We start from the raw sequence: 21862 nt of genomic DNA, 5'->3' as shown, positions 1-21862 counted from the left end.
GCGGCGGCGGCGGCGCTGCGGCGGCGCGTGCGGTGGGTTCGGTCCCGGCGCGGGTGCGGCTCTCCGGCGCGGGCCCCGCTCGTCCGCACCCTGCTCCGGCCTCGACCACGGCGGGCCCGAGCGCGGCGGCGGCCCACCTGCGGCGACAGGGAGAGGTGAGCGCGCGGCGCCGGGCCGCGGGGCCTCGTAGGCCGGCCCGGCCCCGCCGGCCTCCTGCGCGCGCACGCGGCGGTTACGCGGCGCCGCGGCCCGGCCCGGCTCCCGGCGGCCGCGCGGGGTGGGTGCCCCCGGGCAGCGTCCGGGAGGCGCCCGCGGACGCCCTGCCGACGCCCTGCGGACGTGTCCGTGCCGCGGAGGGGCTGCCGTTGAGCCCGGAGCAGTTAGAATCCCGGGTCCTCCCACTCCCAACCGAAACGAGCGGGCTCGGGCGCGGCGCCGAGTGCGGGCGGGAGGAGCGGGCGGCCCGGGCGCAGCCCGCGCCCAGCGGCGGCCTCCCCCCGCCCCGACCCCCGAGCGGGCGTGTGTGAGCCGTGAGTCCCCCGCGGGGCAGACCCCAGCCCGACACGGGAGGCCCCGCCGGAGCGCTAGCCACGTAAGTGCGTAAAATGTGCGTGTTCGCTCGTAGGCAGCGGCCCCGGCCCCGGCCCGTGCCCCGTCCAGGTGAGTGGGGCTGGGGTGTGGGCGTGGGTGCCTGGAGCTCGGGCCCCCCACCCCGGCCACAGCCCCATCGAGGGGGCGAGTGTGCGCGCGGGCCCCCACGCGCTGTGAGGCTGCCTCCTTCGCCCCCGGCCGCGGCCGGCTGACTTCCCTGGAAGTGTTGGGCCCGGGCGTGCCACACGCCCTCCTGCTCCGTCGGGTCAAGGTTCCACCTCTTCATCCCCTGACCCGTGTGTGCACTAGAGAGGGACGTCCAGAGGAAAAAGGAACGGGAGGGATAGGTGTTGGTTAGCCGCTACTGTGGCTCAAGGACTCGGGATTGGGAAGACCCGTGGCCAAGACCGGGATTCGAACTTAGTCCTGATGCTTCACTCATTGGCACTCGGTCCACTGAGCTACACCTCCATCCCTGCACCTGTGGTCTTAATAGTGATTCAGGCTGCCTCCCATGAGTTTCTTTTTGGGTGTGTGAACGTACTAATCTTTGATGTTTGGGGGTACCCTTGAGTATAACACACTTGTTCTAGCCCTGGAGACCTGATTTGAGGAATGTCTTCTTACTGCAATTTCACACTTTTTTTTTCTCCTGTTCTTCCTGCTATCTTCCTGCTATCATATTTTGAGTGGGAAAAATCTGGAGAAACAGACACCTGCAGTTCTGTGGGATGGACATGAGAGAAAGCGTTATTCTGAATGAGACAAAGGAGAGGTAGCTTCGGAAACCAAGTAGTTGAATCATAAATACCACCTTAAAGATTTTGTGTCTGAATAGCGTTTGCAGCTCAGTGGCAGAACCCTTGCTTACATGCGTGAGTCTCTGGGTTTGGTCTACAGCACTGCAAAAAAAAGAAAAAGTGAGTATGCTGCTGGGAGCCAGCTGGTCACATCCGTAGTCCTAGCTACTAAGGCTGATTCCTGGGGGTTGTGATTTGGAGCCAGCCTGAGCAGAACAGTCTGACTGGCTCTCCAGTTAACCAAGCAAAATGCTGTACTGGTGGTATACCAGCTTACTGGTGGTATACCAGCTGTGAGCAAAAAAGCCCAGCAAGAGCTCAAAGCTCCCAGTTGAAGCCTTGCTACAAAGCATGGGATGGAAGAGGGGCAGGGAGTGTGCCTGTGAGTAGCTCAGCTGGATGCATTTTAACTGTTTTCTGTGGCTGGCCACTGTCCCTCACCAAGTGTCTGCTCTGGCCACTTAGATCCAAACACAGATGTATTTGTTTTGTCCAGTGGATTGTTTGTGTATGTGTAATATCAGCCTCAGATACAAACATTTCAAGGAAAGAACATACCTTGGTGGTGGTTCTGCCTGTGGATGTTGGATATTAGGAAACTCAGGCAGGTTTTGAGGGATGTGAGGAAGGGTGTACGTGCATTGTGTACACGGGTAGACTGCTGGGGTAGATGGATGGACTGGGCTGTGTCTGGGCCCTTGGAATCAGGGTGGGTAGATGGATGGACTGGGCTGTGTCTGGACCCTTGGAATCAGGGTGGGTAGATGGATGGACTGGGCTGTGTCTGGACCCTTGGAATCAGGGTGGGTAGATGGATGGACTGGGCTGTGTCTGGACCCTTGGAATCAGGATGGGTAGATGGATGGACTGGGTTGTGTCTGGACCCTTGGAATCAGGGTGGGTAGATGGGTGGGTAGATGGATGGACTGGGCTGTGTCTGGGCCCTTGGAATCAGGGTGGGTAGATGGATGGACTGGGCTGTGTCTGGACCCTTGGAATCAGGGTGGGTAGATGGATGGACTGGGCTGTGTCTGGGCCCTTGGAATCAGGGTGGGTAGATGGAGGGACTGGGCTGTGTCTGGGCCCTTGGAATCAGGGTGGGTAGATGGATGGTGTTGCTGTTGTTGATCAGATTGGCTACAGGAAGGTCCCAAGGGCTTTTGTGGGAGGAGACGGGAAGGAAGCTGTGTGGTTGATAGGAAAAGTAAAGGGGTCCTGCATTCACATTATGTGTAATGAGGAGGCAGTCATTCACATGGAAGGACATGAGCCACCTTTCCAGGTGATGGGGTAAATCTGATTGAGCACATACAGCCTGTAATCCTAGCTGCTTAAGAGACTGAGAGCCAAGGATTGGGATTCAAAGCCAGCTCTGGAGAAAAGTCTGTGAGACCTTTGTGTGTGTGTGTGTGTGCGCGCGCGCGTGCGTGCGTGTGTGCGTGCACACGCGCACACCAGTATTAGGGCGTGAACTTGGGTTCTCGGTGCTTTCCCTGAAGGCTAGCACTCTGTCACTTGAAGTGCACCCACTTTGCCTGCCTGCTGTGTGCATTGGCCACTGGTATCTGGTCCCTTTCCCTCCTTTTCCCCTTCCAGGGCTTGAATTCAGGTCTGGACCCTATCTAAGCTTTTCTTTTTTTTTTTTTTTTTTGCTCAAGGCTAGTGTTCTACCACTTGAGCTATAGCTTCATTTCTAGCTTTTTGATGGTTAATTGACAGCTGGTTGCCTGCAATCCTAACTACTCAGAAGGCTGTGAGATCACAGTTTGAAGCCACCCTGGGTAGAAAAATCCATGAGATTCTTAACTCCAGTAAACTACTTAGGAAAAGCTAAGAGGGGGCTGGGAAGGTGGCTCAGTGGTAAAGTGCTTGCCTTGCATGTATGAGGCCTTGGGTTCGATTCCTCAGCACCATATAAGCAGGGGAAAAAAACCGGAAGTGGCACTGTGGCTCAAATGGTAGAGCGCTAGCCTTGAGCTGAGGAGCTGAGGGACAGCGCCCAGGCCCAGAGTTCAGGCTCCATGACCTACAAACAAGAAAAAAAAAGAAAAGCTAAGAGGGGTGCTGTGGCTCAAGTGGTAGAGTGCTAGCCTTGAACACAAAGAGGCTCAGGGATAGTACTCGGGCCTTGAATTCAAGCCCCAAGACTGGCTTTGAACTGTGATCCTCAAATCTCAGCTTCCTGAGTAGGATTACAGGCATGAACCAGACCCTTGCACTCTGTATAGTCACAGTAACCTTTTTCTTTTTTCTTTTTTCTTTTTTTGGCCAGACCTGGGGCTTCAACTCTGGGCCTGGGCACTGTCCCTGAGCTGCTGTCTTTTGCTTAAGGATAGTGCTCTACTACTTCAGCCACAGTGCCCCTTCTGACTTTTTCTGAATGGTCTATCGGAGTTAAGAGTCTCTTGGGTACTTTCCTGCCTGGGCTGGCTTCAAACCATGATCCTCAGATCTCCAGCTCTTGAGTAGCCAGGATTTACAGGTGTGAGCCTCTGGCGCCTGGCCATAGTAGCCTTTTTAACAAAAAAATTGATCTGCTTTAAAGCTGGTTCCTAGAATCTCCCTGGGGCCTACACTTGCCTCTAACCATTCCCACCCCTCCTCTTACTGTACTTGGACTCCCCATACAGCCATCAGTGTGGTTCCCCGGGCACACCCCTCTGTATAGGGAGTACCTCCAGAATCTTTTCAGAATTTCTGTGTCTCCTTACCTCATAGTTTCTCTTTTCCTTTGCTGATGTCAGCTAGGGCCAGGGTGGTAAATGTTTGATGCCAGGCTGTCAGGGCAGGGGAGGAACATGGTTCTTGCCAATTTCCTTGGCAGAAAAGCTCTGTTGTTAAGGTGTCACTGAACATAAGAGTTAGAAGACTGTACCTCTGCTCTCTTGTATGGTGCAGGTTGGTCCAGGCTAGCTTCATATTTTCCCAGAATCCACTAAATGAATGTCTTTGTACTTATTTATCAAAGTTCTTTGAGAACAAGAATGAGGCTTTGGGGCTGGGAAGGTGGCTCAGTGGTAGAGCGCTTGCCTTGCATGCTCGAGGCCTTGGGTTCGATTCCTCAGCACCACATAAGCAAAAAGAAAAAAGCCGGAAGTGGCGCTGTGGCTCAAGTGGTAGAGCGCTAGCCTTGAGCTGAAGAGCTGAGGGACAGCTCCCAGGCCCAGAGTTCAGGCCCCACGACTGGACCAAAAAAAAAAAAAAAAAAAAAAAAAGAATGAGGCTTTATGGTTTTCTCTGTGTCTTTGCTAAGAGCTCAGTAAGGTATGTTGAATAAATGAAGTAGGTGGGAGGAGAGAGGAAAAATGAGAATTGGGTCAGTACTGGATTGCTGGGGGCTGCAGAAAGGAAAGTCAGGGACTGCTGCTGAAGCCGGTTATGGGTGAGGAGACTGTATGTCTGTTTTTCTCGGTAAATAGAGATGCTTGTTTTTAATAGATGAGCAGCAACAGCAATAAGAGAGCTCCAACGACAGCAACACAGAGGCTGAAGCAGGACTACCTTCGTATTAAGAAAGACCCGGTGCCTTACATCTGTGCTGAGCCCCTCCCTTCAAATATTCTCGAATGGTAAGGCCCTGCACCCCTGCTCACCTCATCCCTGCTCTCTCATGTGCGTGTGAGCTTTCCACCAACCTGCCTGCGGAAGCAGGTCTGAGTCTCTTCAGCTATACTCCGGAGCCCCGTCCCTGGTCTCTTAATTTTCCCCAGTGGGTGATAAGCTAAGGATGCCACAGAGTCCTGGTGGCTTAGGCTGAAAGGTTCTTCGCCAGGCTCTGGGCACAGGGGAGTTGCTGATGTGCACCGTTCAGATCAGTGTGCTCTGAATGCTACTAGTCAGCCTGGCTTGCCTTGGACCCTGACACTCAGCCCTTGATTTTTACCCATGCCAGGCACTCCTGACATAAGAGAGCCTGTGGAAAGTGTTCATTTATCCAGTCCAGCACTCCTGGTATCAAGAGAGCTGAGGGAGCCGGGTGCCAGTGGCTTGGCTGAGATCTGAGGATTGGGGTTCAAAGCCAGCCTGGGCAAGAAAGTCCGTGAGACTAACTAGCTGAAAAGCTCAAGGACAAACACCCAGGTCCTGAGTTCAAGCCCCACAACTGATCAAAAAAAAAAAAAAAGGCCTGTGGGAAGTGTTCATTACATAGTAGCTCTTTTACTGTGTTAAACTGTGAACCGCACATATCTCTATGGACATGCATATTACCAGTGGTTTTGCTCATGGTTTTGTGAGAAATGAAGTAAAAGACTGAGATGCTTGGGCTGGGAAGGTGGCTCAGTGGTAGAGCGCTTGCCTTGCATGCCTGAGGCCCTGGGTTCGATTCCTCAGCACCACATAAGCAAAAAGAAAAAAGCCGGAAGTGGCGCTGTGGCTCAAGTGGTAGAGCGCTAGCCTTGAGCTGAAGAGCTGAGGGACAGTGCCCAGGCCCAGAGTTCAGGCCCCATGACCGGACCCCCCCAAAAAAAAAAGACTGAGATGCTGGTAATTCTTGCTACTCAGGAGGCTGAGATCAAGAGGGTCTTTTGTGTCCTACCTGGACAGGAAAGTCTGTGAGGCTGTAACCTTGGCTTGCTTGATAGAACATCAGTTTAGTGAGAGTGAAGAGAGTGAGGCACTACAACACAACAAAAAGAGCATATTTCCCTCCCTCTCTCCCCCCTCTCCCCCATCTTCTCCCTCTCCTTTCTCTCTCTCTCCACTCTTAGGACTGAGCACTGTTTCTGAGCTTCCTTTGCTCAAGGCTAGCACTCTACCATTTGAGCCACAGTGCCACTTCAGTGTGGTACTGAGAAATAGAACCCAGGGCTTCAGCGTGCTAGGTGAGCCCTCTATCACTAAGCCACCTTCCCATCCTATCCCTGAGCGTTTGTGTTCAAAGCTGGTATTCTACCACTTGAGCCACAGTTCCAGTTCAGGCTTTTTCATGGTTAATTGGATATTATGGACTTTGCTGCCTGGGCTGGCTTTGAACTGCAATCCTCAGATCTCAGCCTCCTGAGTAGCTAGGAATATAGGCGTGAGCCACCGGTGCCCAGCCAACTCCCCCCCCCCCCACCTCACCCCCTCAGATATTTTGTTCTTTAGGATATACTACTTCCCACCCCAATCCAGAGAAGAGACTTAATTGCACTAAAAAGTATTTTGCAGATTGGATGGAGTTTTCCTTGAGTGGCTCCCAAGGGTAGATTTTAGCAGGTTGGCCTGAGGGGCGTCTGTGTGGCACCAGAGCGCTCCTTGACCACAGGAACAACAATAAAAAGCGGCCTTGGGACAGAGTGGCAGGTGTGGGGACAGGATTCGTGGGTAGCTAACCTCTCCTTGGTTTGTGGGACTATCTTAATGGTGTGAAGAGCCTACCCCATGTACAGGTTAGGGGTCTGTAAGACTGTCCCAGGTACAGGTTAGGGGTCTCTAAGACTGCTCCATGTACAGGTTAGGGGTCTGTAAGACTGTCCCAGGTACAGGTTAGGGGGTCTGTAAGACTGCTCCATGTACAGGTTAGGGGTCTGTAAGACTGTCCCATGTACAGGTTAGGGGTCTGTAAGACTGTCCCATGTACAGGTTAGGGGTCTGTAAGACTGTCCCAGGTACAGGTTAGGGGGTCTGTAAGACTGCTCCATGTACAGGTTAGGGGTCTGTAAGACTGTCCCATGTACAGGTTAGGGGTCTGTAAGACTGTCCCATGTACAGGTTAGGGGTCTGTAAGACTGTCCCATGTACAGGTTAGGGGTCTCTAAGACTGTCCCATGTACAGGTTAGGGGTCTCTAAGACTGCTCCATGTACAGGTTAGGGGTGTCTAAGACTGTCCCAGGTACAGGTTAGGGGGTCTGTAAGACTGCTCCATGTACAGCTTAGGGGTCTGTAAGACTGTCCCATGTACAGGTTAGGGGTCTGTAAGACTGTTCCATGTACAGGTTAGGGGTCTGTAAGACTGTCCCAGGTACAGGTTAGGGGGTCTGTAAGACTGCTCCATGTACAGGTTAGGGGTCTGTAAGACTGTCCCATGTACAGGTTAGGGGTCTCTAAGACTGTCCCATGTACAGCTTAGGGGTCTGTAAGACTGTTCCATGTACAGGTTAGGGGTCTGTAAGACTGTTCCATGTACAGGTTAGGGGTCTGTAAGACTGTTCCATGTACAGGTTAGGGGTCTGTAAGACTGCTCCATGTACAGCTTAGGGGTCTGTAAGACTGCTCCATGTACAGCTTAGGGGTCTGTAAGACTGCCCCATGTACAGGTTAGGGGTCTGTAAGACTGCTCCATGTACAGGTTAGGGGTCTGTAAGACTGCTCCATGTACAGCTTAGGGGTCTCAAAGACTGCCTGCTGGTTCAGTGATGTGCTGGGTGGGCTTGTTAAGATTTATTACTATGAGCGGGCCCTGGTGGCTCATACTACAATCCTACCTACTCAGGAGGTTGAGAGCTGAGGATTGCAGTTTGGGAGCAGCCTTGGCAGACAAATCTGAGATGCCAGCAAACTGTAAGCGGAGGACTCATTCAAGTGGTAGTGTGCCAGCTGTGATTCAAAAAAGCCAAGTAAGAGTATGAGTCTCTTGAGTTCAAGCCTCAGGACTGGTGCAAAGGGGTGGGGATGATTTATTACTACAAAATGACTGAAAAATCGGCAGAAGGAAAGAGGTGTGTGGGGTAAAGTCCACAGGAAGGCGGAGGCTTCCAGAACCCTCACATTCATGGCGGCAAGGCATTTGTTGTTTTTGCTTTGTGTGTGTGTGTGCGTGTGTGCGCGTGCGCGCGTGCCTGCCTGCCTGCCTGCCTGCCTGCCTGCCTGCCTGCCTGCCTGCCTGCCTGCCTGCCTGCCTGCCTGTATTGGGGCTTGAACTCAGGGCCTCTCTTTCATAGCTGATGCTCTACTACTGGAGTCACACTGTCAGTCTGGTACTATGCTGGTTAATTGGAGATGAAGGCAGACTTTTCTGCCCTGGTTGGCATTGAACCTCACATCTCAACCTTCTGAGTAGGATTACAGGTGTGAATCACTAGTGTTAGCCATCAGTGGGATTTGATGTCATGTGTGAACTATTGTTCAGGAAGCTCATCAGAAACTTGATGACTTTTTGGATGTTTTTGTTTTTGTTTAATTTTACTTGATTTTTGTTTATGTGGTACCAAGGAATTCAATCCAGGGCCTCATGCATGCTAGGCCAGCACTCTACCACTGAGCCACATTCATAGCCCAACATTCTGGTGTTTTTGTTTTTTTGTTTTTTGGTAGTACTAGAGATTGGACTCTGTCTTCTGCTTGGTAGGCAAGTGCTCTGCCACTTGAACTGCATCTTCAGCTCTTTTTGCATTGGTTAGTTTTGAGGCAGAGTCTCACTTTATGCCTGGGCTTACTTGGATTTCAGTCCTTTCGTTGGTGCTTCCTCTGTGAGTGACAGGTATGTGTTATTGTAACCCAGCCTTTGTGTTTTCTCCTGTTGCTGGGATAACAGTAGTGCATCATCATGCCTGGCCTGTCCCACACCCACACCCACACCCACACCCACACCCACACCCATACATGCTGGTCCTGGGGCTTGAACTCAAGGCATGAGCATGTCCCTAAGGTGCTTTTGCTCAAAGCTAGCACTCTACCACTTGAGCCACAGCACCACTTCTGTCCTTGTCTGAGTCCTTTGTTGGAGATGAGTCTAATGGCCTTTTCTGCCTGGTCTGGCTTCACACTGCAGTCCTCAGTTCTCAGCCTCCTAGTAGCTATGACTCCAGGCCTGAGCCACCAGCACCTGGTTTCTAGCCCCTTTTGAGATGGAGTCTTGCAAACTTTTAGCCCAGTCTGGTCTCTGTCGGCTTGAGCCTCTGCGTGGCTCCATGCCTCTGTCGAGGGAGGCAGTCCCATAGGCCCCTGGGTTTGGCACAAACCTTGCTGTGTGTACTCTTTTGTCAGGGTGATGATGGCAGTGTTGAGCTGTTACAGTTCTGCCGCTGTAGGGTCTTTCCCGTAGCGGAGGAACGGATCCGATGTTTCTGGGTGAGAACTGGGTGGTGCTGAGTGCTGTGAAGCTCCAGTCCCGTCCTCTGAAGCGGCAGACCAGGCTCTGCCGCTTCGGGCTGCTGGCTGTTTCAGGGGAAGAGTGTGTGTTGCCCAGCCTTCTCACATGAGGAAAGCGATACCGTGCTTCCAGTGAGTTGTGCCTATCTCCAGACCACACAGCCCCTGAAATAAAACGTGGCAGCAGTCTTTTTTAAAAGCATAGCTGGCCCTTTGTATCCGCAGGTTCTGTTTTCATGGGTTTAATCAACTGAAGTGAAAATATTCAGAAGAAAGATTGTGACTATCCTAGACACAATTACTCCCTAAACAATACAGTACTATTGACAGAGTATTTTTACTGTTTTTGGTATTGTAAGTAATATAAAAGCGATTTCAAGAGTGTGAAGTATACATGTAGGTACTGTGGAACTAGTATACAATTTATTTATTTATTTTTGTCGGTTGTGGGGCCTGAATTCTGGGCCTGGCGCTGTCCCTCAGCTCTTCAGCTCAAGGCTAGCGCTCTACCACTTGAGCCACAGCGCCACTTCCGGCTTTTTCTGCTTATGTGGTGCTAGAGGAATCAAACCCAGGGCCTCATGCATGTGAGGCGAGCATTCTACCACTGAGCCACCTTCCCAGCCCTAGTATACTATTTTATATAAAGAGTTTGAGCCTCTGTAGGTTTGTTTGTTACACTGAACTTGGGTGCCTGAAGTCTTGCTTATCTTTTCTGCTCAGACCACTTAAGCCACAGTTCCACTTCTAGCTTTCTGTTGGTTAATTGGAAATGAGTCTTACAAACACTTGTGCCTATACTGGCTTTGATCCGTGAGCCTCTGATCTCAAACTCCTAAGTAGCTAGGATTACAGGCATGAGCCACCTGCTCTTGGAGCATTGGTAGGTCTTGATATCTCCTAGTGGTCTTGGGACGGATTCTCGGGTACGGAGGATCCCTGTAAAGCATTGGCTAGCACCTTGTTCACATGATCCCGTTACTACCAAAACCACTATCTGTGTGTCTTGGTGAGTGACATGGAGAGGTGATCTCTAATTGTTTGTAACTGCTGTCATGGCTGGTTTTACCTGCTTTGGGTTCTTCTGTTTTCTTTGAAACCTGTAAGACCCAAATGCCTTTCTACTGAGAGCCAGCGCCTTGTTTATTTGTATGAGGGAGTATGTAGTATCCTTGCTGTTGGTTCTGGTTGAGTTTGAGCTCTGTGGGAGGAGGACTCTGGGGACAGTCACAAGTTGTCCCTACTTCACATGCTCAAGGACAGCTCTTCTGAGGCCTGTTCCTGGTTCTGCCAGGGACCTCTGACCATGGGGCAGCAGACTACCTTCACTCTGCCAGTCGTGTCCTGCTTAGACTGTGTGTGATACAGAAGACACGAAGTTCCTTTGTGTGTTGGGGTCTATTGGTGTTGGTATGGGGCTTCAACTCAGGGTCTCTGTGCTTGCACTTGGCTTTTTCTCTCAAGGCCAGTGTTCTGCCATTTAAGCCACATCTCTATTTCTGGCCCCCCTTTTTTTTCCTGGTTAATTGGTATCTCATGAACAAATTTCTGTATGGGTTGGTTTCAAACTCCTCAGCCTCCTGAATAGCTAGGATTACAGCAGTGAGCTTAACAGCACCTGGCTTCAGCACTCGCCAGGTTGGCCTTGATATCATGACCCTTTTTTCCGTGTCTCCCTCGTATAACTTAGTGAATTGTGAAGTCTAAACTTTTACATAATTTTTTTTTTTTTGGTCGGTCATGGGACTTGAACTCTGGGCTTGGGCGTTGTCCCTGAGCTCTTCAGCTCAAGGCGAGCACTCTGCTGCGTGAGCCACAGTGTAACTTCCAGTTTTCTAGTGTTTTATTGGAGATAAGAATCTCACAAACTTTCCTGCCTGGGCTGGCTTTGAACCTCAATCCTCAGATCTCAGCCTCCTGAGTAGGATTACAGGTGTGAGCCACCAACTCCCAGCTTTTACATAATCTTTTTTTTTTTTTTGGGGGGGGGGGTCCGTTCGTGGGGCCTGAACTCTGGGCCTGGGCGCTGTCCCTCAGCTCTTCAGCTCAAGGCTAGCGCTCTACCACTTGAGCCACAGCGCCACTTCTGGGTTTTTTCTTTTTGCTTATGTGGTGCTGGGAATCGAACCCAGGGCCTCAGGCATGCAAGGCAAGCGCTCTACCACTGAGCACCTTCCCAGCCCTTTTACATAATCTTAATTGAAGTTAATACAAAGAGATTGACCTTGCATGTGGAAGGTGCACCTTGCTTCTGGAAACTTAGAGAACAGGACTTTGAGACCCCGTTGCGCTGAGGCTCAGGCCCTCGGAGGGCCTGGGCTGCGCTGCTGGCAGCTGCTCTGTCGCTGTTGACTGACTGTGAGCGAAGTTCTGGCAGGTCCCTGAAGCCCAGCCTTGAAGCGACTCAGGTTCTGGAGAGTTGACAACCTTCACATTTAAATAATGTTCTTTTCTCTCTCTCAGGCACTACGTTGTCCGAGGCCCTGAGATGACTCCTTATGAAGGTGAGTAGAACAAAGTCTGAATTCTTGCTTATTAAACATCTCATGTGAAAATACGTTTATTTTGGCTATGCAGTGGTTAAATTGAACTTATTTGGAACATATTTATTCAAATTGTAGGACTATTTGAATAGTTTTGTTTTTGGTCAGTTGTGGGGCTTGAACTCTGGGCCTGGGCGCACTGTCCCTCGACTCTTCAGCTCAAGACTAGCGCTCTGCCACTTGAACCACAGCACCACTTACAGTTTTCTGGGTAGTTTATTGGAGATAAGAGTCTCACAGACTTTCCTTCCTGGGCTGGCTTTGAACCACGATCCTCAGATCTCAGCCTCCTGAGTAGCTGTGAATAGTTTTGTTTTGATTAGTATGTTTAAAGTGTGTGTGTGTGTGTGTGTGTGTGATCCTCAGATCTCAGCCTCCTGAGTAGCTGTGAATAGTTTTGTTTTGATTAGTATGTTTAAAGTGTGTGTGTGTGTGTGTGTGTGTGTGTGTGTGTGTGTGTGTGATCCTCAGATCTCAGCCTCCTGAGTAGCTGTGAATAGTTTTGTTTTGATTAGTATGTTTAAAGTGTGTGTGTGTGTGTGTGTGTGTGTGTGTGTGTGTGTGTGTGTGTGTGTGTGTGTGTGTGTGTGTGTGTGTGTGTGTGTGTGTTGTAGGCCTTGAGCTCAGGGCTTGGGCACTGTTCTTGAGCTTTTTTGCTCAAGGGTAGTATATTATCACTTTGAGCCATAGAACCACTTCTGGTTTTTTGGTGGTTAATTGGAAATAAGTCTTACGGACTTTCCTACACAGGCTGGCTTTGAACCATGATCCTCAGATCTCAGCCTCTGAGTAGCTAGGATTACAGGTGTGAGCCACTGGTGCCTGGCTGATAGGCTTAAGTCTTTAGGGAGACTGTAAATATTTATGTTTCACCAGCATTTATTATCAGCTAGAGCTGGGAAATCTAAGTTGGAATAAACAATACAGCGAAGCCTTATTCTTCTGTTTCTAAAACCAAGGAGAATATCATAAGAGGCCTCAGAGTAGTCTCTGAGCTAAATGGATGCCCTTGTGTGGATTGGGCACTGAGATTTAGAAAGGACACAGGACTTAGCTCTCCTAATTGCTACCAGGGCTGACCCACAGAGCTTTTTCCTGCCTGTTTTTCTCCTTTAATTTGCAGTAAGTTGTGTGTCATGTAGATCCCTCCTCTGCCTGGTGCTTGAAAAGTGTCAGTTTGACCCGTCTTCTTTAAAGCACAAGTCAGTGTTTACCATTGTTCACCCCTACAGGCAAAATGCTGGTGTCATGAATGTCTTTGTGCTTGGTTCTTGGTGACCTGAAGGCTCACTGCGGGTTTTTCTGGGTGTTTTACGCACACAGCAGGGCGGGAGGTGGGGGTGCCTGCTCTTCCATCACCTTCTGCTAAACTGAGCCATTTCTCTGCTGCTGCTACTGGTGTGTGTGTGCGTGTGTGTGTGTGCGTGTGTGGATGTGTCTGTGCTAGGTGTAATGCCCCCTTCCATCACATGCATGTGTGTGTGCTAGGTGTAATGCCCCCTTCCATCACATGCATGTGTGTGTGCTAGGTGTAATGCCCCCTTCCATCACATGCATGTGTGTGTGCTAGGTGTAATGCCTTCTGTCCATCACATGTATGTGTGTGTGCTAGGTGTAATGCCTTCTGTCCATCACATGTATGTGTGTGTGCTAGGTGTAATGCCTTCTGTCCATCACATGCATGTGTGTGTGCTAGGTGTAATGCCTTCTGTCCATCACATGCATGTGTGTGTGCTAGGTGTAATGCCTTCTGTCCATCACATGCATGTGTGTGTGCTAGGTGTAATGCCCCCTTCCATCACATGTATGTGTGTGTGCTGGGTGTAATGCCTTCTGTCCATCACATGTATGTGTGTGTGTGCTAGGTGTAATGCCTCCTGTCCCTCAGGTGTGTGTGCTAGGTGTAATGCCCCCTTCCATCACATGTATGTGTGTGTGCTGGGTGTAATGCCTCCTGTCCCTCGTGTGTGTGTGTGTGCGTGTGCTAGGTGTAGTGCCTCCTGTCCCTCAGGTGTGTGTGTGTGCTGGGTGTAATGCCCCCTGTCTATCAGGGGGTGTGTGTGTGTGCGCGTGCGTGCGTGCGCGTGCGTGTGCTAGGTGTAATGCCTCCTGTCCCTCAGGTGTGTGTGTGTGTGCTGGGTGTAATGTCCCCTGTCTATCAGGGGTGTGTGTGTGTGCGCGTGCGTGTGCGTGTGCTAGGTGTAGTGCCTCCTGTCCCTCAGGTGTGTGTGTGTGTGCTGGGTGTAATGTCTCCTGTCTATCAGGGGTGTGTGTGTGCGCGTGCGTGTGCGTGTGCTAGGTGTAGTGCCTCCTGTCCCTCAGGTGTGTGTGTGTGCTGGGTGTAATGCCCCCTGTCTATCAGGGGTGTGTGTGTGTGCGCGCACGCGCGTGCGTGTGCTAGGTGTCGTGCCTCCTGTCCCTCAGACTGGCCTCGTAGGTAGTAACACTTGTCTCACACTGCCCTTTACTGTTAACGTCACTGTATGTCCTTGGGGTGGGGTACAAAGGAAGCCCAGGTGTCCAGTAGAGTGCTAGGTGGGGAATTGGCAGGATTCCATCTTGGGCATGTATGTCCGGGGTATATGACATGCATGGTGGGGTTCGTAGGCCTTCAGAGCCAGCCAGCATGTACTTGTAAGATGGCCACAGACAGTAGGGTACAGCTAGTAGACTCTTCCCTACTGGGGCTTCAAGAGGACCCCAGTGTGCCTGCTCAGGGCATGCCACTGAGGTGTGGTCAGACACTAACAGGCCGTGCTGAGAGCAGGCGCCTGAGCCACTCGGATGGTCCTGGAAGGGTGGGCAGGAGGGGATTGGGACTCAGGCAGTCACTGTGAACGACTACAAGGCCCACATGTCTCTTTCTGTTTTGATGCAGGTGGCTATTATCATGGAAAGTTAATTTTCCCCCGAGAGTTTCCTTTTAAGCCTCCTAGTATTTACATGATAACCCCCAATGGAAGATTTAAGTGCAACACGAGGTAAGCTTCTGGGGCTGCTGCCCTTGGAGTGTTGGGGTGTGTGTTCCTGCTCACGAGCCCTTGTCTTACAGGCTGTGTCTCTCCATCACGGATTTCCACCCAGACACCTGGAACCCAGCCTGGTCTGTCTCCACCATTCTCACGGGGCTCCTGAGCTTCATGGTGGAGAAGGGTCCCACTCTGGGTAGCATAGAGACTTCGGACTTCACGGTGAGTTGGGTCTGAGTCTCCTGACACCATGGCCCTCCTTTTCTCCTGGGGCGACGGCTGTCCCTCAGGTGTGAGGCTGCCTTTTCTTCAGCAGGTAGAGGTTCCCCAGGGTCCCTTTTCCTGGTCACCTGTGGAGACTGCTTTGCTCCAGGTGCCCGTAATGGAGCCCCTTGGTCTACTGTCTGCCTCTCCCTCCATCCTGCTTTTGTCCATGCTAACTAAGCCTCACATCCCTCGGCTTCTTTTTAGGAGATTCTGAGAGGTTCGGGATGGGGGACACATCTGCCTTACTTACGTTTTTCAAAAAAGGACAGAGGTGTCGGTATGACTAGTGCTGCACTGGTAGGGTTGGGACAGGGGTTTGGGGTTTACTAGGGATTTTGCTGATTAGCTGTGTTTTTGTTGATGATGATTTTTTTGGAGCATGGTTCAAACTAGAAGGGAACACCTTACCAGTTTGGCTTCTACTTCTGCGTTCCATCTATTCCCTTCTTTCCCTCCCTCCTTTCCTCTCTCCCTCCCTCCCTCCTTCCTTCCATCTCTTCCTCTTTCCTCCCTCCCTCCCTTCCTTGGTGTGTGTGTGTGTGTGTGTGTGTGTGTGTGTGTGTGTGTGTGTGTGTGTGTGTGTGTGTGTGTGTGTGTGTGTGTGTGTGTGTGTGTGTGTGTGTGTGCATTGCCAGTACTAGGGCTTGAACTCCGGACCTTTTGCTCTGTTTTTTTGCTCAGAGGTGGTACTCTGCCACCTGAGCCACAGCTCCACTTGTAGCTTTTTGTTGGTGGATGGGAAATGGGTCTCCTGGATTTGCCTGCCCAGCCTGGCTTTGAGTGGGTATTCTCAGATCTCACCCCTGGTAGCAAGGGTTACAGCGGGGCCGTCAGGGAAGAGCCGGTGTGCTGCCCGCACGTGGCTTGTCTCCACACCTGCTGCCCCAGTTTCTTGTCCTTTAGGTGGGGCTTCCACATTTCTCCCAGCAGGTTTTCGTTCAGTACATGTCTCTACCTTGAACTGCCTTGAGCTATTGCTTCTTGCCTGCCTGCTGTTCTGGCAGGGTATTTCAGAGAAGTCCGTGGGGACACAGTGGGAGCCTAGCTGAATACTGGAGTAGAATGTGTGGCGCCTGGTCCGAGAGGCAAGGAGGTATTGAAGGGTTGGAGTCCCCCGCAGGCACCGTCTGTACCAGACCCCCTGCAGAGCAGAGGCGATGCCGTCTGAGAAGTTCATAAGAGGCTCTGACTGTGTGGGGAGAGTGGCAGGTTCCCCTTGCGTGTCGGAAGGATTGCTCGAATGGAAAGGACCACTAAGGGGCAGGACCCCTTCTCCACCCATCCCCCCCCCCTTTCCCCACCAGTGTTGCCCTAGCCAAACGTGCACTATTCAGGGGAAGTAGGTTGGTCTGCTGAAAAATGTTAATAAGTCTGATCTTTCAGTAAGGACAATGTGTTCTAACCTGAGAGGAGGCTTTTGGGTCTTACTGGGGAGTGAGTCACCCTATTTCCAGTTCTGAGCTTACTGCTACTGAAGGTCTTGATACGAAAAGGATGGGACTCCTCCAAGTTTGCCCATGAGGACCATCAGAATGTAGATTTTTGGAGCCGTGGGTTGGTAAAAGAACTTACCAAGCCAATTGCTGGTGGCTTTTATCTGTAATCAGTTACTCAGGAGGCTGAGATCGGAGGATCACACTTTGAAGCCAGTCCAGGTAGATAATCCTAGAGACTGTTAGTCTCCAATAGCAGAAGGCATTAGTAGAGGTATAGCTCAAGCAGTGGTGTCAGCCTTAAGTGAAAAAAAGCAAGAGAGAGAACAAGGCATTGAGTCAAGACTCACTTCAGCACACTTACGCTTGAAGAATGTACTAAGCCCGGCGCTGGTGCTCACATCTGTGATCCTAGCTGCTCAGGAGGCTGAGATCTGGATCGCGGTTCAAAGCCAGCCCAGGCAGGAAACTGTGAGACTCCAGTAAACTACTCAAAAAAGAGAGAGAGAACCAAGCTGGGCACTGGTGACTCATGCCTTTGATCCTAGCTGCTCAGGAGGCTGAGATCTTAAGATCACAGTTCAAAGCTAGCCAATCAGGAGAGTCCATGAGACTTCTTTCCAATTAACCATCAAAAAGCTGGAAGTGTGCGAGACACTAAGTTGAAAATGAACTTTACAACTTCGGTGGGGGGGAGGGAGGGAGGAGGGAGGGAGGGAAGGGATGGTAGGGTTTTTTAAAAGGAGGCAACAATGCTCAATAGGAAATTACTCATTACCTTACTCGTGTAACTGTAAACCCCTCTGTACAGTATTTTTACAATAAAAAATATACACACAAAAAACATCTGGAAGTGAAGCTATGGTTCAAGTGGTAGATAGCCTTGTGCAAAAAAGTTCAGGGACAGCATCCAGGCCTTAAGTTCAAGCCCTAGGATCAGCACACACACAAAACCAGAATGTACTGAGTTAGGAGAAACATTGATTTGGATACCACTAAGGGCAAGTGATGTAGCTAGCCAGAAAAGGGCATATAGCACTGCTAACCCCCCCCCCCCAATGAGTTGTTAGGTCATTTCAGCTTACATTTTTTGTGCATGTGTGCTAGTCTTGGGGTTGAACTTGGGGCCTGGGTGCTGTCACTTTTTTGCTCAAGACTACTAGCACTCTTTTTTATTGTATTTTTTTTGTTCTGGGGCTTGAACTTGGAGTTTGATCTTGGGGCTTGAACTCGGGGCTTGGGCACTATCCTGAGCTGCTTTTTCTCAAAGCTTGTGTTCTACCACTTTGAGCCACAGCGCCAGGTGGTTAATTGGAGATAAGTCTCATAGACTTTCCTGCCCAGGCTGGCTTTGAACCATGATCCTCAGATCTCAGCCTCCTGAGTAAGATTACAGGCATGAGCCACTGGCGCCTAGTTAGAAATCAAGTTTAATGTTCTTGATTGTTAATGTAAAGATAAGGCTTCATGAGACAGTGTGAAGAGCAAGTGCTTTAATACAGTAGGAAAGCAGCAGTGCTTTGCCCTACAGTAGTCTGTTGAATTAGCTTTCTATCTAATGGGGTTTGGGAGATAGACTGTTGGTAAATGGGGACCATGGGAAAGAATTGGGCCATTGGGGGGTAGAGGAGGTGAATGGGACCATGGGAAAGAATTGGGCCATTGGGGGATAGAGCGGTTGGAATACTGTCAAAGTAGAGCATGTGCAGCTGTGAAGCTTGCTGGAGGGTGCAATGTGTTGTGGAAGGGTGGGGACAGAGAATGTGATAGGGGCTGAGGTTGATTGAAATAGTGTAAATGTGTGGCACTTCACGATGAACTCCTTCCCTGGACACCGGATGTAAGCTAATGAAAAAGCGCTCTAAAAAGCACGGAAACGGTAATGGGAAAGACAAAAATTATTCTTCAGAAGTAGATGGCTTACCCCATTGAAGTGAAACATTTGGAAAAGAAGCCACCGTGGGGTGTTTGTCAGCTCAGATGAGGGTAGAAGATGAGGTTCATTCAGATATACCAAAAGATCATGCAAGCCAACAGCTCCCCAGTCATGAACAGGTCCGGAACAGCAGTCCCCAGGGCACGGTCAGACAACAGAGGTGAAGGGCAAGGAGAACGAGAGCGGAGGCAAGAAATGCGCAGCTTCCAGCCCAGCTGAGGCTCAGCCCTCTTCCGCACAGCAGAGTGTGTGCGGGGCTTGGGCCAGTCAAAGCCTAAGCCTGTGGGACCTGCTAAACAGCGGGCTCTGGTAGAAAGCTGTGACGGGACTGTTTGTGAACTCTTGCAAATGACAGAGCCTGGGAAGGTTTCAGTCCACATACAGTGGTTTAATAAGCTGTCTTTAAATGAGCCAAATAGAACAAAAGTGAAGTCACCTCTGAAGTTTCAGCGTACACCTGTCCGCCAGTCTGTTCGAAGAATTAGTTCTCTGTTAGAATACAGCAGACAGCCTGGTAGGCAGAAGCTGGTCATCCCTTGGGATGCAGCTTCGCCCCTGGTCAAGTCAGTGAGCTGTGACAGTGCCCTTCCCTGCCACACAGGGGGGCCGTCAGCAGAGTCCTCTGCTTCAGATACTCGCTCAGCTCCTCAGGACCCCAGGCCCTCATCGTGTGTATGGTCGGGTATTGACGGAATTTCAAAGTCGAGCACAGGGTACCTTCCAGAAGACACCCAGAGTCTGTGAATGCTTCTCTTCAGCCTAGAGTCTTTAAACAGGAAGTTGTATCTGATGGCCAAATTAAGATTCCCTTGGATGATCTGATTAATCATGATATTTTAAGATCTGTTGTAAATAACAAGGGCTTTCCTCCTGGGATAAAAACAAGGGTCCTTCGGAAACCCTCGGAAAGAGAAAGGGTCTGGTACAAAGGATCTCCAAATCATCCTATTGGAAAGGCTCAGCTGTTACCAACAAGTAGACCTGTGGACTTGTGACTGGCATGTGTACCTGTCATCAGTGTAAATAAAATTAGTGACTTGCAGGGGGGTGGACATGTTAGTTTGTAGCTCAGGGTGACTTTATGTAGTAAAATTTCCCTGAAACTTAATTTTTGCCACAGGAACACTGAAATTCCATATTTGTGCATATGACTTTTTTCTTAATGATGGCAGTCTTTTAAACTTAATTTTCCTGCAGTCTCTTAAAGCGGAGGTTACCCTTTACTCTCTTCAACAATTCACTGTCTTGATTTACAAAAACAAAAACAACGAAAATCAGAAAGAGCACTCTGGCTGATCCTTCTTTTCTCTTTCTTCATAGAAAAGACAGCTGGCGGCACAAAGTTTAGCATTCAATTTAAAAGATAAAGTCTTTTGTGAATTATTTCCTGAAGTTGTGGAGGTAAGAAGGCAAAGTCTTCCTTCCTTTCTTTCTTTCTTTTTTTTTTTTTTTGTTGTGGGTCTTGAACTCTGGGCCTGGGCGCTGTCCCTCAGCTCTTCAGCTCAAGCGAGCGCTCTACCACTTGAGCCACAGCGCTACTTCCGGTTTTCTGGTGGTTTATTGGAGAAGAGTCTCACAGACTTTCCTGCCTAGGCTGGCTTTAAACCGCAATCCTCAGATCTCAGCTGCCTGACTAATTAGGATTACAGGCGTGAGCCACTGGTGCCTGGCAAAAACTCTTCCTTTCTGTTGAAAGCTTTCAGATTCCATTCTTTCCAGGACTCCAGGCCCTTGTGGGAGCTACAGTCTGCGGGGTGTTTGTATTGCCACGCCCACGGGTACACACTCTTGCAGACTGGGTCCTCTTCCAGGATCCCCGGTGCTGCAGAGACAGCCTTGAGGACAGTGTGTGTGGCGTTGGGTGCTGGGCCTGGCCCTGGGCTATGGAGCTCCCGCTCAGGTGGGCTCTGGGGCAGTGCCGTAGACCAGGAGTGGTTGGGACCGCGTCAGCTGCAGGTCCTTGAGCTGAGAGCGCTGTGTGCGTGAGGAGGGGCATGGGCTCACGGCTGTGCAGGCCTGGGTGGTTGGTTCAGTATTCCTCCCAGCTCAAAGACCCTGTTCTACCCCTTACCCATAAAATGGGGTAAGGAGCTCTGCCTGTTTTGGGGGTGTGTGTCAGGATTTGGTGGAGGTGGTGGTAGTGGTGTCGGGGGTTGGAGAACTCCATTCTAGCTTCTGAAGGGACTTCATCGTTCATGTCAACTGAGCTTTCTTGTGTCTTTCCCCCCTTCCCCCCCAGGAAATTAAGCAAAAACAGAAAGCACAAGATGAACTCAGTAGCAGGCCCCAGAATCTCCCCTTGCCAGATGTGGTTCCTGATGGGGAGACACACCGCGGCCAGAATGGGCTCCAGCTCCTCAACGGGCACGCACCAGGGGCGGGCCCAAACCTGGCGGGGCTCCCGCAGGCCAACCGGCACCACGGACTCCTGGGCGGCGCCTTGGCGAACTTGTTTGTTATAGTAGGGTTTGCAGCCTTCGCCTACACGGTCAAATACGTGCTGAGGAGCATAGCACAAGAGTGAAGGGAGAGCCGGAAGGCCGGACACGCCGCCCAGAGCGCCCGCCAGACTTCACAGGCCACCGAGAGCTTACGCGGGCAGGCCGGACGCGCCGCCCAGAGCGCCCGCCAGACTTCCAAGTTTCACTTTCTAGACACTAAAAAGAAAGCGAAAAACCAAAATGTGTGATTTGAAGGAGACGCAAGAGTCCAGCTCCCTCTTCTCACCCCGTGTCGTGTGGTGTGGTGTCTGCTGGGGCAGTCGATGGCTGGGTCCCTCAGGCTATGATTTTATAGCTTATCTCCTGTGTTGTCTTTGGACCTGTTTAGTAAACTTGTTTTTCATTTTATTAGATTTGGTCACTTAAAAATATAAACTCATTGCCTATCAAATACTGTGTGTGTTCTTGGCAGGCCTGGTGGGGGTGGCCGGGCCGTGAACCTATCATCGGTGCCATCTTGGTGGGGCACAAGATGGCACCCGAGAGGGGCCCAGGAGATCTGCCTCAGTCAGAGTGTGTGTGGTGGGAAGGACACAGCTTCCTTCAGTCAGAGAGTGTGTGATCGGAAGGACACAGCTTCCTTCAGTCAGAGTGTGTGTGGTGGGAAGGACACAGCTTCCTTCAGTCAGAGTGTGTGTGTGGTTGGAAGGACACAGCTTCCTTCAGTCAGAGTGTGTGTGTGGTGGGAAGGACACAGCTTCCTTCAGTCAGAGAGTGTGTGTGATCGGAAGGACACAGCTTCCTTCAGTCAGAGAGTGTGTGTGATGGGAAGGACACAGCTTCCTTCAGTCAGAGAGTGTGTGTGATC

At 50.8% G+C, this 21862-nt stretch overlaps 1 protein-coding gene across 4 annotated transcripts; it reads left to right on the top strand.

Annotated features, from left to right (window-relative positions):
- On the top strand, positions 1–21445 carry Ube2j2 (ubiquitin conjugating enzyme E2 J2). 4 transcript variants are annotated; one of them, XM_070037127.1, is made up of 7 exons: positions 1–155; positions 4830–4960; positions 11869–11909; positions 14827–14929; positions 15001–15139; positions 19874–19954; positions 20793–21445. In XM_070037127.1, exons 2-7 carry the CDS (start codon positions 4830–4832, stop codon positions 21075–21077), a joined length of 780 nt encoding a protein of 259 aa, XP_069893228.1. In that variant the 5' UTR covers positions 1–155; the 3' UTR covers positions 21078–21445. The 4 variants fall into 4 exon arrangements, with proteins under 4 accessions (XP_069893228.1, XP_069893229.1, XP_069893230.1 ...); XM_070037128.1 differs by lacking the exon at positions 1–155 and adding an exon at positions 417–592; XM_070037129.1 differs by lacking the exon at positions 1–155 and adding an exon at positions 619–660.
- The last annotated feature ends 417 nt before the right edge of the window (positions 21446–21862 follow it).

This window comes from Dipodomys merriami, unplaced genomic scaffold, assembly GCF_024711535.1.
Source record: "Dipodomys merriami isolate MVZ:Mamm:240054 unplaced genomic scaffold, mDipMer1.0.p SCAF_28, whole genome shotgun sequence".
Classification (NCBI taxonomy): Eukaryota; Metazoa; Chordata; class Mammalia; order Rodentia; family Heteromyidae; genus Dipodomys; species Dipodomys merriami.
The sequence above is the reverse complement of the archived record's forward strand: the minus strand, read 5'-3'. Positions and strand labels throughout refer to the sequence as shown.

Coding starts and splice junctions, on each gene's coding strand:
- Ube2j2 (XM_070037127.1), top strand. CDS start 4,830: ATGAGCAGCAACAGCAATAAGAGAGCTCCAACGACAGCAACACAGAGG. Junction 11,910..14,826: donor TGAGATGACTCCTTATGAAG/GTGAGTAGAACA, acceptor GTTTTGATGCAG/GTGGCTATTATCATGGAAAG. Junction 19,955..20,792: donor TATTTCCTGAAGTTGTGGAG/GTAAGAAGGCAA, acceptor CTTCCCCCCCAG/GAAATTAAGCAAAAACAGAA.